A 14,193-nucleotide genomic window follows, 5' to 3' on the forward strand; every position below is an offset into this window, starting at 1 on the left:
TCAAAAATGTGAGTCTGTAGAGTATATGACCTGTCAATGGTAGACTTGGGGTTGGATATAGGGTTGGACTCCTACCTATTTGTGATGGGTCTGGGCAGGGGTATATAGCACTACTGCATTCTCTAGACAGTCTTACTGAGCACTTTCATGGGGCTAGAGATAACCACAAACATGCTTTCTTGTTTCTGTTCTCTAGATTCAGTGTAGCATCAAACCCCATGCAATCATTATTCTCCCCAACACGGACGGAATGGAGCTTCTGGTGTGCTATGAAGACGAGGGGGTTTATGTAAACACGTATGGAAGGATAACCAAGGACGTGGTTCTGCAGTGGGGAGAGATGCCGACATCTGTAGGTATGATGCATCACGGAGAGGCGTTTGTGAAAGGCCCACCAAGACCACAGCTGCTTATCCTACTAACTTGCATGTCCCTCGTGCCTCTGGTTATCAGCAGAGGAGAAGGTTAAAACAAAATCCAAGTAGTTCTTGGGTACTTTAAGAGATGTGTTATTGCTGGCTCTCATTTGACCCTTAATTTATCTATATAAAATAGAACAGGGTTTGGTTGGTTGGTTGGTTGGTTGGTTGGTTTTGGTTTTGGTTTTGGTTTTGGTTTTTGACCAATTAGTGTGGAGTGAAGCAAATCAGAGAAGGGCAAGTGGCCAGCTCCTCAGAGTGCAGAGTCCCCGCTAGAACCAGCCTCCTTCTTTACTTTGTTTCCAGGAATGGAGGCTGGTATCTGACACTTTCACGGCCTGGTGTTTACATCCCTGACTGTTTGTTCGTCATTGCTTCCTCACTTTCTGCCAGGGCTGGGTTGATGAAGCCTGTACAGTAAAGCACACACCAGGGCTGTTTGCAGAAGTTGCATGAAAAGCCCAGGGAAATCAGTTCTTTCAATTATTGTTCCTGTGACTACTTCCCATGACAGACAGGGGTAAAGGCACACTCCCCATCTTTGGTCAGTGCTGCCCCTTGGGCCCAGGGCTTGTGCACAGGAGGTTGGCTTTCAGTGATTGACAGGTGCCCAGCCAAGGCAGAATGCCTGAAAAACCAAAGTCCTCATATGCCAGGCACTCGGGTAGATGTGCATGTATGTCAGAAACATCCTGTCAAGGTTCTTCCATGTTAATGCTTTTTTTCCCCCTCTCTAAAAGCATATATCCGATCGAATCAGACAATGGGCTGGGGAGAGAAGGCGATAGAGATACGATCTGTGGAAACTGGTCACTTGGATGGTGTATTTATGCACAAAAGGGCTCAAAGACTAAAATTCTTATGTGAACGCAATGACAAGGTAATGTTTCCTTATGGCTTCTATGTATTTGTGGCTGTTTTTAGAGTGGCTTATTCTTCATGGACATTGGTGGAGAATTTCCTTGCAGTTCTGGTAGATTCTAAAATAAATTAATTAAGGAAAATTTAGACATTCCTTTTTAGGCATATTTGGGGGGGGTGGGGCACTAGGAGGTAGGTGGTGAGTGACGAGCTAACTGCCCTCTCTTGCTTGTGTTTGCAGGTGTTCTTTGCCTCCGTTCGGTCTGGTGGCAGCAGTCAGGTCTATTTCATGACCTTAGGCAGGACTTCTCTTCTGAGCTGGTAGAGGCAGTGTGAGCTGGGATCACTGAACCCCGGAGTCATCAAGACCCTGAGAACTTGGAATTCCTTGCAACTGGAGCTCAGAGCTGCGAGCGAGGGTGCAGCCAGGACAGCTGTCTATGCAGGCCTCTTTCGTGTTGGGTCCTCTCCCCTCCTTCCTATACTTTTGCCAGTTTCTTCCCATTCTCTCCTTTTCCTTACTCAAATAAATCAAGGCTGCACTGCAGCTGGTGCTGTTAGACTACCATCGGTGCTAGGAGTGTCTGGGGATGAGCGTCAGACCAGAGAGAGCGCCTCTCTGCAGCTCCAGGATTCCTTGTCTCTGAGTGACTCTGGCCTGGAAGTGTCTGTGGTTGTGATGAGCACACCATCAGATGTCGGCAGTGGGCACAAGGAGGTGAGAAGTGGTGTAAGAAGCAGCTTGCTGAAGCAGAGAACAGATTTAATATAGTAACATTAACAATGTATTTAATTGACATTTCTTTTTTTTGTAATGTGACAATATGTGGACAAAGAAGAAGGTGCAGGTTTAAGAAGTTAATATTTATAAAATGTGAAAGACACAGTTACTAGAACTTTTTGTGGGTGGGGCTTAGGGTGGGTGGGGTGGGATAAGGGGTCCCATTTTGTTTCTTTGAAATTTTTTGGAGGGTGTTGTCCTGGCCAAGAACTGGGTCATTTTTCTGTGTACCAAGTTTTGCCTAAATTGTGCAGATGGTTCTTTTTTAAAAAAAAGAGAGAGAGAGGGAGAGCGAGAGAGAAAGGAAGAGAAGGAAAATGTGTGTGTCCTGTTCGCCGGCCAGAACTTTGTTGTGTGACAGTATTAGCACTGCCCCTACTAAAGGAAGGGTTCATTTCTGTGTAAGCCTGGGATAGCGACAGCAGCTCCACCACGGTCTGCACTTGCAGTAGGAAAAAGTCAACGTTCCTGTGGGGTTTTGTTGTTGTTTTGTTTTTTGCCTACCTCATTGTTTTGAATGCATTGAGAGGTGATTTAGTTTATGGATTTGGCAGAAAACATTAATATTTAATTTAACCTTAATACCCGAACTATTGGATTGAAGTTGTCACAAGTCTAATGAGGTGCAAGCAAAGCTGTCTGTGGAGGCGGGCACTAGCCTGGTGCTTTTGGAAAGCAGAATGCTCTGTTTCCACCAGGTTCACGATTAGTGGTGGGTGGGCAGCTGTCACCTAATATTAACACATGAGATTTCATTTTTCCCAATTGGGGTTTGATAGCAGGCAGGTGGTCACATTTGAGTAGTCACACAAACTGTTCATTGTTTCAGGAACCTTTTCTTGGGGGTGAGGGTGTGTCCCTTTTCTAAAAATGCAATGCACTAAAACTATTTTAAGAATGTAGTTAATTCTACTTATTCCTAAAGATGCCATCTCCCTGTGTTTTAGATGTAATATTGAAGCCCTGGCTTTTCTTGTTTTCTCACTTGCTCTCTTGTTCTGGTTTTTTTAACCTAATTTTTCTTTATGAATATGTCTGTGACATTTGTAATAAATGTCTTGTAATAATTTGCTTCATGGCTTCATGGTCATCACTCCATTCCTCTGAGGATGCTCGAGGCTCAGTGAAGGGACAGTCCTGCTGAGGCCCACCCTGCTGTCTTGCAGTAAGTGGGACTCTTAGAACAGCTGCTCAGTGCTTCATTCCCCAAACAGAAGCTTGCTGTTTCCCAGGCTTGCTCTGCAGTTCCTTTTCCTTTACAGCATGATCCATCTGTTCCCCTGCCCTGTGCAACAGTTATCTGTACCTAGTGCCAAGCCTGTCCCATCTGTCCCGTTCAGGCACCTGTCATATCTTCCTCCTGGTGTAGTAGTTTTATGAACAACAAAAGTCTATAAAGAACACATAGAACTGCAGTTATAAGACCAACATAGACAGGTCAAGATAAGTGAGTAGCTCTTACTGTTAGAGGGAAAAGAAGGTAAAAATAGTTTCCCATTGGAATGACTTCAGAGCAGCACAAGAACTGGTCCTCTTCTCTAGTTGTGGTTAACCTAGAGTAGGTTAGAGTTAATCCCACTTAAGACTGGGACTGTCCCATAAGCAGAGAACTCAAAATCTAATGCTGACAGTCTCATACCCACACTCAGGTTGTTCATAAAATGGGAGGTACCACCAAGGCCAGCACGTGGATCAAGAGGACACAGGCCTGGTCAGGTGATTACAGCCCTTTCCCTGGGTTTGGAGTGGTGTGGGGGAGGGAGGGGAGGTGAGCAGATGGCTTTGAAGAAACCTCAAGTACAAATACCAGAGAGCAGGAAGTAACAAAGGAGGTTGCTGCTGTCCACCTTACTTCTCTGTCACGGGCCACCACTGTCACAGTCCATCATCCACAGGCTGCAAGCTCTGTCTCAAGTGATAGGTTGCAAATAGTGCAAAGGAGTTGTTGGGATTCTTCATATCTAGAACTTCCCTACGGGCTGGGCTGGGCAGGAGAATGGTTCAGTCAGCTGTGTCCTGCTTGCACAGCCCTCTAGCCCCATGTGCATTCCCCAATGGACCCAGCCCAGTGTGCATTCCCCAGTGGACCCAGCCCAATTCCATGGCCAACTGGATGGAAGCAGAACAGAAGCAGCTGCGCCCTCTGTCTTCTTGACCTACCCTCTGAGATCAAGTTACGAGTTAATTCAGGTGTCTAGAGAGAGAGTTGCCCAGGGGGGAAAAATAGTCTGCTGTGACTTCCTGTTTGTTTAGGATAGGATGGACTTTCCCTGCTCCCTTTCCACAAGACAGTTCTTTCTTCATACAAGTGTCATTTTTGCAAAACAGTGTTGAGGTGACACACCATTCTGGGTGGAGCGTGGAACTGCTGTGGGCGTGTTCTTCACGGTACCACCACACCCGGGTGTGTCTGAGACCAGCCAGAGCTCCAGTGCCTTTCTGTGCGTAAGTTAGAGGAACCTCTTCTGTGTGGAGTGCAGCGGATTGTGCACATTTTACATGGAGGAAATGTTTACAGAAATGGTCTTGGTGCACTGATGTGCATCCCATTTACAGTTTACTTTTAAATGACTTTGTGGGCTGTTGGGTTTCTAGCTTAGGTGTAGCACACTTAAGGATTTGTAATCCTAATTTAACCAGTTATTAATTTGCTGAGTAGTAATAAAGGTAAGAAACTGCAGTAAATATACTAGTCATGAACTGAGCGGGCTGTGGCAAGTACACAGCCTCTGCTTTCTTTTGTGCAGTACTAACTTTGTCTACTGTTATATAAAGTATTGTTCTCCCTACCCTTCTTTCCTAAATAAAGTAAAAATAATTTCTACTTAAGCGTGTCCTGACCCTTTAGACATTTCCTTCATATGAAGATCCCTGTTTTGTGCATTCCCTCCCTCCCTCCCTCCCTCCCCTCCCCTCCCTCCCTCCCTTCCCTCCCCTCCCCTCCCTCCCCTCCCTCTCTCCCGCAACTGACCTGTTCAGGCCAGAGCAGGCTCGCACATGCTCTGTCTCTGGCTGTGGAGATCACCGAAGACAGCCATGAAAGGAGCAGACATGTGCACAGACTTCTCAGAAGCAAGGAAGAAAGGAGGTTGGAGTTGTGCATGTTTAAATAGGATCAAGGTAGAAACTGGGGGGGGCTGGTGAGGTGACTCAGCTAAGTACTCAGACACATATCACGCAGCTCATAACTGTAACTCTAGTTCTAGAAGAACTGCTACCCTCTTTTTGGCCTGCATGTGGAAGATATATGGTAGACACACAAATGAAGAAAAAAAATCTTTTTAAAATGTAAAATAGCATGTTGTTCCCACTAGGGCATAAAGGAACCCTTTCTCAGTTGGTGCTTAAATGCTGTCGTGGGTGCAATGGCTAGATGGTGTCAGTGTGACTGAGTGCCCAGTCCTATTCCCAGGGTGGTCTAAACATGTGCCACTTCTGACAGATGGGTGCCATCTCTTAGGACCATCACCTTGCCTATGCTGCCAGGGATGCATACACTATTGCCAAAGAAACTAGCAGCTGTGCCTCATAACAGAGCATGTTCTCTCCAAGACAAGAGTAACGTAACAAATTCCTTGGCCACCAGATGCTCTAAGGTTTACCCTGCTTGCAGCTGGTGGCCAATTAAGCTAAAAAAGTCTGGGGCATCTTCTTGGACTGTTAGTCTTCTAGCTCCTCCCCCCCTACCCCCCCCCCCCCCCCCCCCCCCCGCCCTGGTTGAGGAAGTAATTAGAATCAAACTTGGCCTCTGTGCTAACATCAGCTGTCTGGGTGTCATATTCAGAGATGTAGTTGAATTGTTGCTTGCTTCTGTGTACCACTTTAAAAGAGTGACATCTCCACTTCCCTTCACAGAAGCAGATGGAATTCTTTAAAAAATGGCTAAGGAATTGAAAGTTAGCGAAAGTCATTACCACATTTTCTCACTAGGTTCTCATACCCGGCCATTTCTCCTGGCCTTTCAAGGTTAATCGGCGTTCCATAATAATAATGAAATAAAAATTGCTGTTAATCCTAGGGAAGTTCTGCCCTCGTGCAGTGTAGACCTGGTGCTGAGCTGCGCTGGTACAGCTGGGCCTGAGGAGAGGCACAGAACACCACCAGGCCGAATGAGGCCAGTGCAGTGCTCATTTTGATTGTCAACTTGATAACACCTGCAAAGACGAGCGAGCATCCGTTGAGAAGTCCCTCTATCAAATGGACGTGTGGGCATGTCTTTGGGGCACTTTCTTGAAGGCTAGTTGGTGGAGAGGAGCCCAGCACATTGTGGCCAGTGCCACCCTAGACAAGTGGTCCTAGGTTGTATAAGAAGACTGGCAGAAGCAGGAAGTGATCCAGTAAGCATCATTCCTCCATGGATTCTGCTTCAATTCCTGCCTCCGGCTTCCTTTCCCGATTTCCCTCAAGATAAATTTGAGATCTGGAAACACAGATGAAATAAACCTTTTCCTTCCCCAACTTGGTGTTGGTTAGTGTTTTATCCCAGCAACAGAGAAGCACACTAGAAACAACATAAGAGGTTAGTGTCCCAATTAGGGTTGCCACGGGAACACCGGAGGCTCGCCCTGTTAGGTGCCTGCATGGTCTGGACAGGATAATAGAGCTGAAGCAGGCATAGTCTGCCCTTTTCTGGGAGTTAGACCTAATTACAGCCCATACAGACTGCTGGTAACTGACCTTCCCCAATAAAGGATACTGAGTGCTGCCTTGATACTCTCATAGGATTCATCCACTGAAAAGCAGGCAGGTTGATGGTCTTTTTCAGTAACAGGCAACCTCCTTTCTTCTGGTCACTCAGTTTGCCTCTTCCACATTCATGGATCACACCGTGTGCCCGTAGTTAGATGTTCTTATTATCATACTTGGTTGTTAATCTGTGTCCAAGGTGCCTGCCTTCATCTTTAGTGCTGACTACCTAAACCACAGCTCACAAGGCTTCTCTCAAGGAGACAGCCATAGGTTTAGTCCGTCACCCCTGGGAAAACAGCTCCCAAAGCACCCTGGATTTCTAGGGTGTGTTTTCAGTTTCAGAAACCTTTCCTCCCTAAATAATCCTGCTGCTAAACATCAGGCTCCTTGTAGATTAGATCTAGGGGTTACGATTTAGAATGGAGGCCATCTGGAAGCTACTGTGTGCAAACAGGCCCTGCCCATTGTGGACAATCTGTGGGCAGTTTGGTGAGCTTAGGGCCTCAATTGTCCCCTCATACTTGCTGCTCACTCCTATGAAGAGGCATAACTAGGCTGCATAGGATCCACTTCTTACATGGGAAGGACATTTCAAAAGGTCTTGTTTCGGATTCCCATGCATTACTTGCATCAAGGATACTTCCTCGGTGTGCTTTCTGAAGGACTAGTTGTCCCCTTGCCTTCCCTAGCAGGGTACATCATTGAGTAAGTTCTGGGAACTTGGTGGTTTTTTTGGTCAAGTTGAGCAATCCCTGTGTGCTGAGCAGTCTTAAGGCACAATGCTCCTGTGGGGAAACTGATCTAAAGTATGACATGGAATAGTGATTGTTATTCTAGAGGCTAAAATAGAGCCTCCAGGCTCGGTGCATATGCTGAAGATTCTGTTTGTGTGTGTATATGCCCATGTATTTGCACATATGTACATATGAATATATAGAGACCAGAGGTTCTTGTCGATTGCCCTCCACCGTATTTTTGATCGTGGACCTAGCCTTTAACAGCTGAGCCCTCTCTCCAACACTCTCCACCTTTTTGAGTCGGGGGCTCTAGCTAAACCTGTAGTTTCACTGATTGGATTAGATTGGCTGGTTTCAGGAGTCCTGCCGTCTCCATCTCTCGAGCTGTGATTATGGGTGCGCGCCTTCGTGGTTGGCTTTTTGTATGTGCGCTGGGAACGCAGATCCTTATGCTTGCCTGCAAGGAGTGTACCAACTGAGCTATCTCCCCAGCCCCCAAGATTTGTACTTTATTAAACCACAGTAGCATGCGGCTGCCTGAAAAGCCGGTTTGAATTTGGGCTGCCTGGATGAAACAAGTGAGAGATGACACTGGCAGGCTAGGATCTGGACCTACACCATACATACATCAGCCTTGCCACAGGAGTGCAGGCCAGCTGCAAGGGGCCCTAAGCTAGCGCCAGCAAAATTTGGTTAAGCTAAGGGGAGGAATTAGAATTAACGATGTAAGCTAGAGAAATTTCAGCTAATGAGACCATCTTACCCTGCCACTTGGGTGGTAGCAGTGATAGCAATAGGACTGTGATGCTAGGCCCTGAGCCAAGGCCTACCTTCTCAACCTGGTCAAGGGCAGACTCCGGACTCCTCCCTAGTGCAGGAGCTGAGTGGGAACATGAGCAGAAGAGGGTACAGAAACAGGGCAGGAGCAGCCTCAGTATGAAAGGGACAATTAGTTTGGGAGATTAAACAGGCAACTTTTTTTTTTTTTAGCTGAGGATCGAACCCAGGGCCTTGCACTTGCTGGGTAAGTGCGCTACCACTGAGCTAAATCCCCAACCCTAAACAGGCAACTTTGATGGCTGGTCAGGCTTTGTGCCACTTGAGAGGAGGATCTTAGGCTACAGAGGTGACCAGCTGCTTGGCTTGAAAAGTTAATACCCAGTGTGTTCAAGGGAGGTAGATAGTCCAGAGTAATTTGAGAATGTTTTGGGCCTTCTTAAAGACTGGCTTTGGTGGTGAATGGACTCACAAGTGGGGATGAAGCAGCGTACTGGAGGCTTGCTCTGGGTACACCAAAATGGAATCAGCAACAGCAGAGGTGGCGCCTTCTGCCCCCTTCCTCCCCGGGTCCTGTGGAGGGCTCACTAGGCTTGAATTCAGTAATGTGGCCCACTTCCCAGTGACCTTCCAGCACCTAAGTGCTGGATTCAGGAGAAGAAATGGGCAACTCCTGCCTAACCTGTAGCCAGACGATTGTGTAGCCAGAGAGCTTTCCATATTCAGCAACCCCTCTCTATTGGAAAAGGCATGGCTGTGTATTCTAAACCAAATCTCTCTGATTTCCAAATGTTTTAAACAATGCCAACATATGAAGCAGAAGACTTTGAAGAGCACTGGTATGGAGTTCAAGTTCAGATGTGTGTCTTGAAGGCCAAGCAATGAGAGCTGCTGCTCTGCTGGTGGAATCCAGGGGAATATGTCAGTGTCCACAGCAAGTTTACTTTTCTGGGTTCAGTTCTCTAATTCAGAGAAGATTCTCACTTGCTGCCAGTATATGGACATACTTAGCTTTGCAAGATAGCACTTTAAAGGGCTGTGAAATCAACAATACTGGGATACTTTCTAATAACTCAAGGGTAGCAGGGGAAATTTGAAGATGTGCACACAAGTAAGTCACTGGTAATGCAAGCTGTTTTTAATGACATAGTGTAAGATGGTCACATTTAATTGTGTACATGCAAAGTTTGTTTACTGTACTTATTCAAATAAGTATATCCCAGAATGCTATTTCAACACATAATTTATAAAAGGAGACCATTCACACTATTTTCCATACCAAGGCTTTGAACTTGTCCAGATATCTTATGGACACTGTCATGGTGAGTCCCCACAGTTGATAACATCTTACTGCACCTCAAAGTTAAATAGCCCCTGGGGATCATTCTAGAAGGAGGACCCTGATTTGGGACATGGTCTGCTAATCTCTGTGGGCTGGTTCTTCTGTGCCTCAGTGTATATTATTGTAATTATATATGTTACTAAAATCAGAAGCCTACAGGATAACCAAGACAAGATCCCGCTAGAACAATGGTTCTCAACCTGTGGATTGTGACCCCTTTGGGGGTCAAATGATCCTTTCACAGGAGTCACATATCAGATATCCTACATATCAGATATTTACATTATGATTCATAACAGCAAAATTACAGTTATGAAGTAGCAACAAAAATAATTGTATGGTTGGTGTCACCACAACATGAGGAACTGTATTAAAGGGTTGCAGCATGAAGAAAGTTGAGAAGCATTGCACTATAATATTACTTATGGATTTTACAAAATCACCCCTCCCCCACATCTCCAGCTTTTGTTCCCTGGATCTGTTCAAATGGTACTACGAAAAGGTCAAAGGGGGAAGCCATAATTGGCAAACTTCAAGGCAATGAATTGGCTGTGAGTGAAACCTAAGAAACCCTCCTTCTCAATGACAATACAGCACTCCAGTGTGGATGGTGTGCTGCAGGGTTTTTTGTTTGTTTGTTTGTTTGTTTTATTTTCTAAAGTCGGCAAGGAAGGCAGGTCCCCACAGGAAGTTGCAAGCTGTATGTCCACGCAGCTCAGTGACTACTGTTCCCAACACAGGTGGCGTTTGAGGCAGAAGACTGTCATGTACAGCAGAGGTGTTCATCTGGAGCATCTGATTCAGTGATGGAAGTGAGCAGGAACCCATCAAGCAGGGAAATGAAGTTCTTGGAGACTTGTGGTTGTGGGGGGAAACCCACTCTTCCATTGCATCCGAATTCTGGTTCCTACCATTGTGTACTCTGTAAAAGAACACAGCAAAGACCCGAGGGAGAAGGAACTGAGAAACTTAATGGCAGCTGTGTGATTTGTTGTCCTCATGGCACAGTCAGATATAGCCCAGTCACTGGCCAACAGGATCCCCATGAGTCACTCTGGACTGTTCTAAAAGATGGGCATGTCACCAGAGTCCAGATCAGTCGCCCTGACTGGTTTCAAGGGAAGCACCATTGTCAGCCCTTACTGTTTGGACCTCTCACTTCAGCTAACTGTAAGTGCTGTCGTGAAGGGTGTGCACCATTATTGCCATGAGTTGGGAGTAGTACAAGAGAGTGAGTGGTCATCCTGAAATCTGATGAGTCACGGCTTCCCATCAGGTGGGTCTGACCCCTCATCTTAGATGACGGTTCCCCAGCTTCACATAATCAAGCTCAGCTCTCACAGTTGTCTTCAGCGGACATGAAGCAGCATGAAGCCTTGTCATGATGGCTTTAGAAACTAGGGAGGGTTGTGTACATGCAGTGAACCTCTATGAGTTGCTGTATTTTGTACAAGCCACCATAATTACAACGTATGGTACCTTTGTAATGCTCACTGAAGTTACCGTAGATGAGGCTCTGATCTCCCATTCCAAAAGGAAGCAGACTGTATGAAATAAAAAGGGCAATATGTACAGATCCCAAGGAAGCACATGGAAGAATACAGCATGGAGCTCCAGAAAGAGGCCAGCCAAGTGCATGTCCAGCTGCAAACACAAGGGTCGTCCAACCTGGGACATGGATAGCATGACCAGGAAGGGAAAGTCCTTTTTTTTTTTATTCATTCTTTAGAATAAGTCTTTCTGGCTTGAGAATTTTATACGTGCATATATACTATGTTTTAATCAAATGCACCCTCCATTCCCTCGCCTCCAATTCCTCTTGTATCCCCTCCCCCACAACTTTCAACTCCCAACTTCATGTACTCTTTTTTTTTTTTTTTTTTTTTAAATTCATTGAGTCACCTTTGTGCTGGAGCATGAAGAGTCTTAAGGGGCTGCCTCCCTGAAGAAAACAGACCCCCCCCCCCAGTAGCCATCAATTGCTAACAGCCCCTCTGGGAGGGGTGGGATTGGTACATCCCTTCTCCACCCATGCTGGTCTTTTGCTTGGCTTGATTTTGTGCCTGCAATCACAACTACCATGGATTCGTGTGTGCAAAGACCCTGTCATAGCCAACAAATACTGTTTCACTGCAGACATGCACTGTCTCTAGCTCTTATGATATTTCCACTCCCTCTTCTGAGTGATCTCTGAGTATAGACAGGAGAATTTGTTAAAAATGGCTGGTTGGGTTTCACCCTCCAGAGTGTTTGATTATCCCGATTTGAGAAAGCCCCAAGTGACAAGAGACTACTGGAGAGAAAACAAAGTCTCTAGACGATAGTTCTATACCTTCCTCCTAATTTTCAATCTGCCTATGATCCCCAGTGTTTCTAGAATCTTAATAAGCTGTATACCCAGTTCTGTGTAGGTTGAATGGCAGCATTTTAATCAGTAGAGGCTTCAGGCAGTTTTAGATCCAATTCTATGAATAATGTGAATGTCACTTGACCATTATGGAGAAAGTTTACGTCTATTACATACTATGCAAATAGGCTAAATTTGCTTTTTAAATTTTTTAATTGTGGAAAAAATAAAGTATTAATAAAAAATAATAGGGGGCTGAAGAGATGGCTTAGCAGTTTAAGAGCATTTACTGTTCTTGTTCAATTCCCAGCACCCAAATCAGTTGATTGACAACTGTCTGTAACTCCACTTCCAGGGGCATCCATTGCCATGTCTCCGGCATTCGTGTGCACAGGCCTACACACACACACACACACACACACACACACACACACACACACACAATGAAAAATAAATCTTAATGTTTCCATCTTCCTGCTTCAATTACCTTTTTAATATATTTTTATATGTATAGATGCTTTGTCTGCATGTATGTCTGTGTACCATGCAGGCCAGAAGAGGGTGTCAGATCCTCTGGGACTGGAATTACAGATGGTTGTAAGCTGCCAGTGGATGCTGGGAATTGAACTCTGGTCCTCTGGATGAGCAACCAGTGCTCTTAACCACTGAGCTGTTTCATCACCCACCCCTTGCTTCAAGTATTATCAACTTAGAGGTATCTGTTCTTACCTCTTTTTACCCATGGGTTATTTCAAAGCAATCCCTAGACATTAGACCATTTTACTCATAGATCCTCAGTATCCGTGTCCAAATACATCAAATAATTGCACCAAAATCTAACAAAAGTAATTCCATCAAGTATTCAATTGTCGTGTGTTCTTACATTTTTGTTTTTAACATACAGGAATCATCATCTAAGTGGGTGTAGCATATTGTACACAGTTGATAAATCTTTTTGTTGAAGGACAATATTATTTGTGCACAGTATTTTAAGCTTGTTCTTGTTAGCTGTTGGGTGTAAAAGATAGTTGTAGTCTCCAATACATTTCTTATGCTCCCTGGATTCATCTGTTTCTCTAAGACTGCACCATCTTCATGAGAAATAGTATCAGTCTGGTATTCATATTGCTAGTAGCTACAGTTAGCAATTTTTCTACTTCCTTGCAATGTAAAGATTTTTTTTTTAGGACTTTTGTATTCACTTCATATGCTAATACTGGAATGATACAGAGAAGAGCAACATGGTCTCTGCATAATGATATGAAAATTTGTTTTTGTTTTTGTTTTAAGGACAAGATCTCACTATATAGCCCAGGCTGGTCTCAGATTCCCTATCTTTTTTCTTCAGCCTCCTCAGTGCTGGAATTGCACTTGTGGGCTATCATGCCTGGCTGAAGATTTTATTAATAATATTTTTACTTATTTGAAAAAAATTGCATTTATTCAGTATATTTTAAGCATACCCATCTACCTCTCACTTTTCTGATCTTATTTTAATGACAGGAAATGCTGGGTTTACACTTGATACTCAGGTTGACAGGATTTTGTTTTTAACTCTTCATTTGGTTCTATAATTCTAGGTCTACTTTTTCCTCTTCCAAAGACCAATATCATTCTCTGGTTACAATACAGACACCAAAGCCCAGAGTACTTTTAAACCCATCATAAATGACATGACTATTGGGAAGAAGTTATAGGTTTGTTAGTCGACTTTATTTTGTTTTCATTGTTACTTTTGCCCTTAGAATAGTTATGCCACCAGGTTGGTACATAATTTTCTTTGCTTTAATGTTTTCGGGATTGCTTCTTAAATTTAACTTTTATACTCATGTAAAATAATATCTGTTACTGAGCCAGTTTTACTAAACAAAAATCTAGTCAGGGAAAAAAAGTGTCTCCCTCCTCCACCATTAGTCTCTTTATCTTTCTAGGTAACTTTTACAAATTAATCTGAGGGCCAGGGGTGGTGACACACACATACAATCCCAGCACGAAGGAAGCTAGGCTATCCTCACCTAGCATAAGTTAAAAGACCATCTGGGAAAGTTAGTAAGAACCTGTCTCAGAAAGACAACACATAAGCTAACTTTCCTTTTTAGCTCCATTAAAAGAAAAATACAAGCAAATGTATATGTGTTGTAGCTAGTCCTCGCTGACCTCGCTTCCATGCTCGGGTAGTAATTCATCTCAGAACATGCATGACCATATGAAAGTGCTTTGCATTTTGTTTGAAAGACGGC

General features: G+C 44.5%; 1 protein-coding gene across 44 annotated transcripts in view; it reads left to right on the forward strand.

Annotated features, from left to right (window-relative positions):
* Positions 1-3,132, forward strand: part of Map4k4 (mitogen-activated protein kinase kinase kinase kinase 4) — a 153,495-nt gene extending 150,363 nt beyond the window's left edge. For all 44 annotated transcript variants that reach the window (XM_036167653.1, XM_036167656.1, XM_036167660.1 and 41 more), the window contains 3 exons: positions 197-356; positions 1,160-1,299; positions 1,522-3,132. In XM_036167653.1, the coding sequence (XP_036023546.1) occupies positions 197-356; positions 1,160-1,299; positions 1,522-1,605 (384 nt within the window). In that variant the 3' untranslated portion in view covers positions 1,606-3,132. The remainder of the gene's footprint in view (positions 1-196; positions 357-1,159; positions 1,300-1,521) is intronic.
* The last annotated feature ends 11,061 nt before the right edge of the window (positions 3,133-14,193 follow it).

This window comes from Onychomys torridus, chromosome 18, assembly GCF_903995425.1.
Source record: "Onychomys torridus chromosome 18, mOncTor1.1, whole genome shotgun sequence".
Classification (NCBI taxonomy): domain Eukaryota; kingdom Metazoa; phylum Chordata; class Mammalia; order Rodentia; family Cricetidae; genus Onychomys; species Onychomys torridus.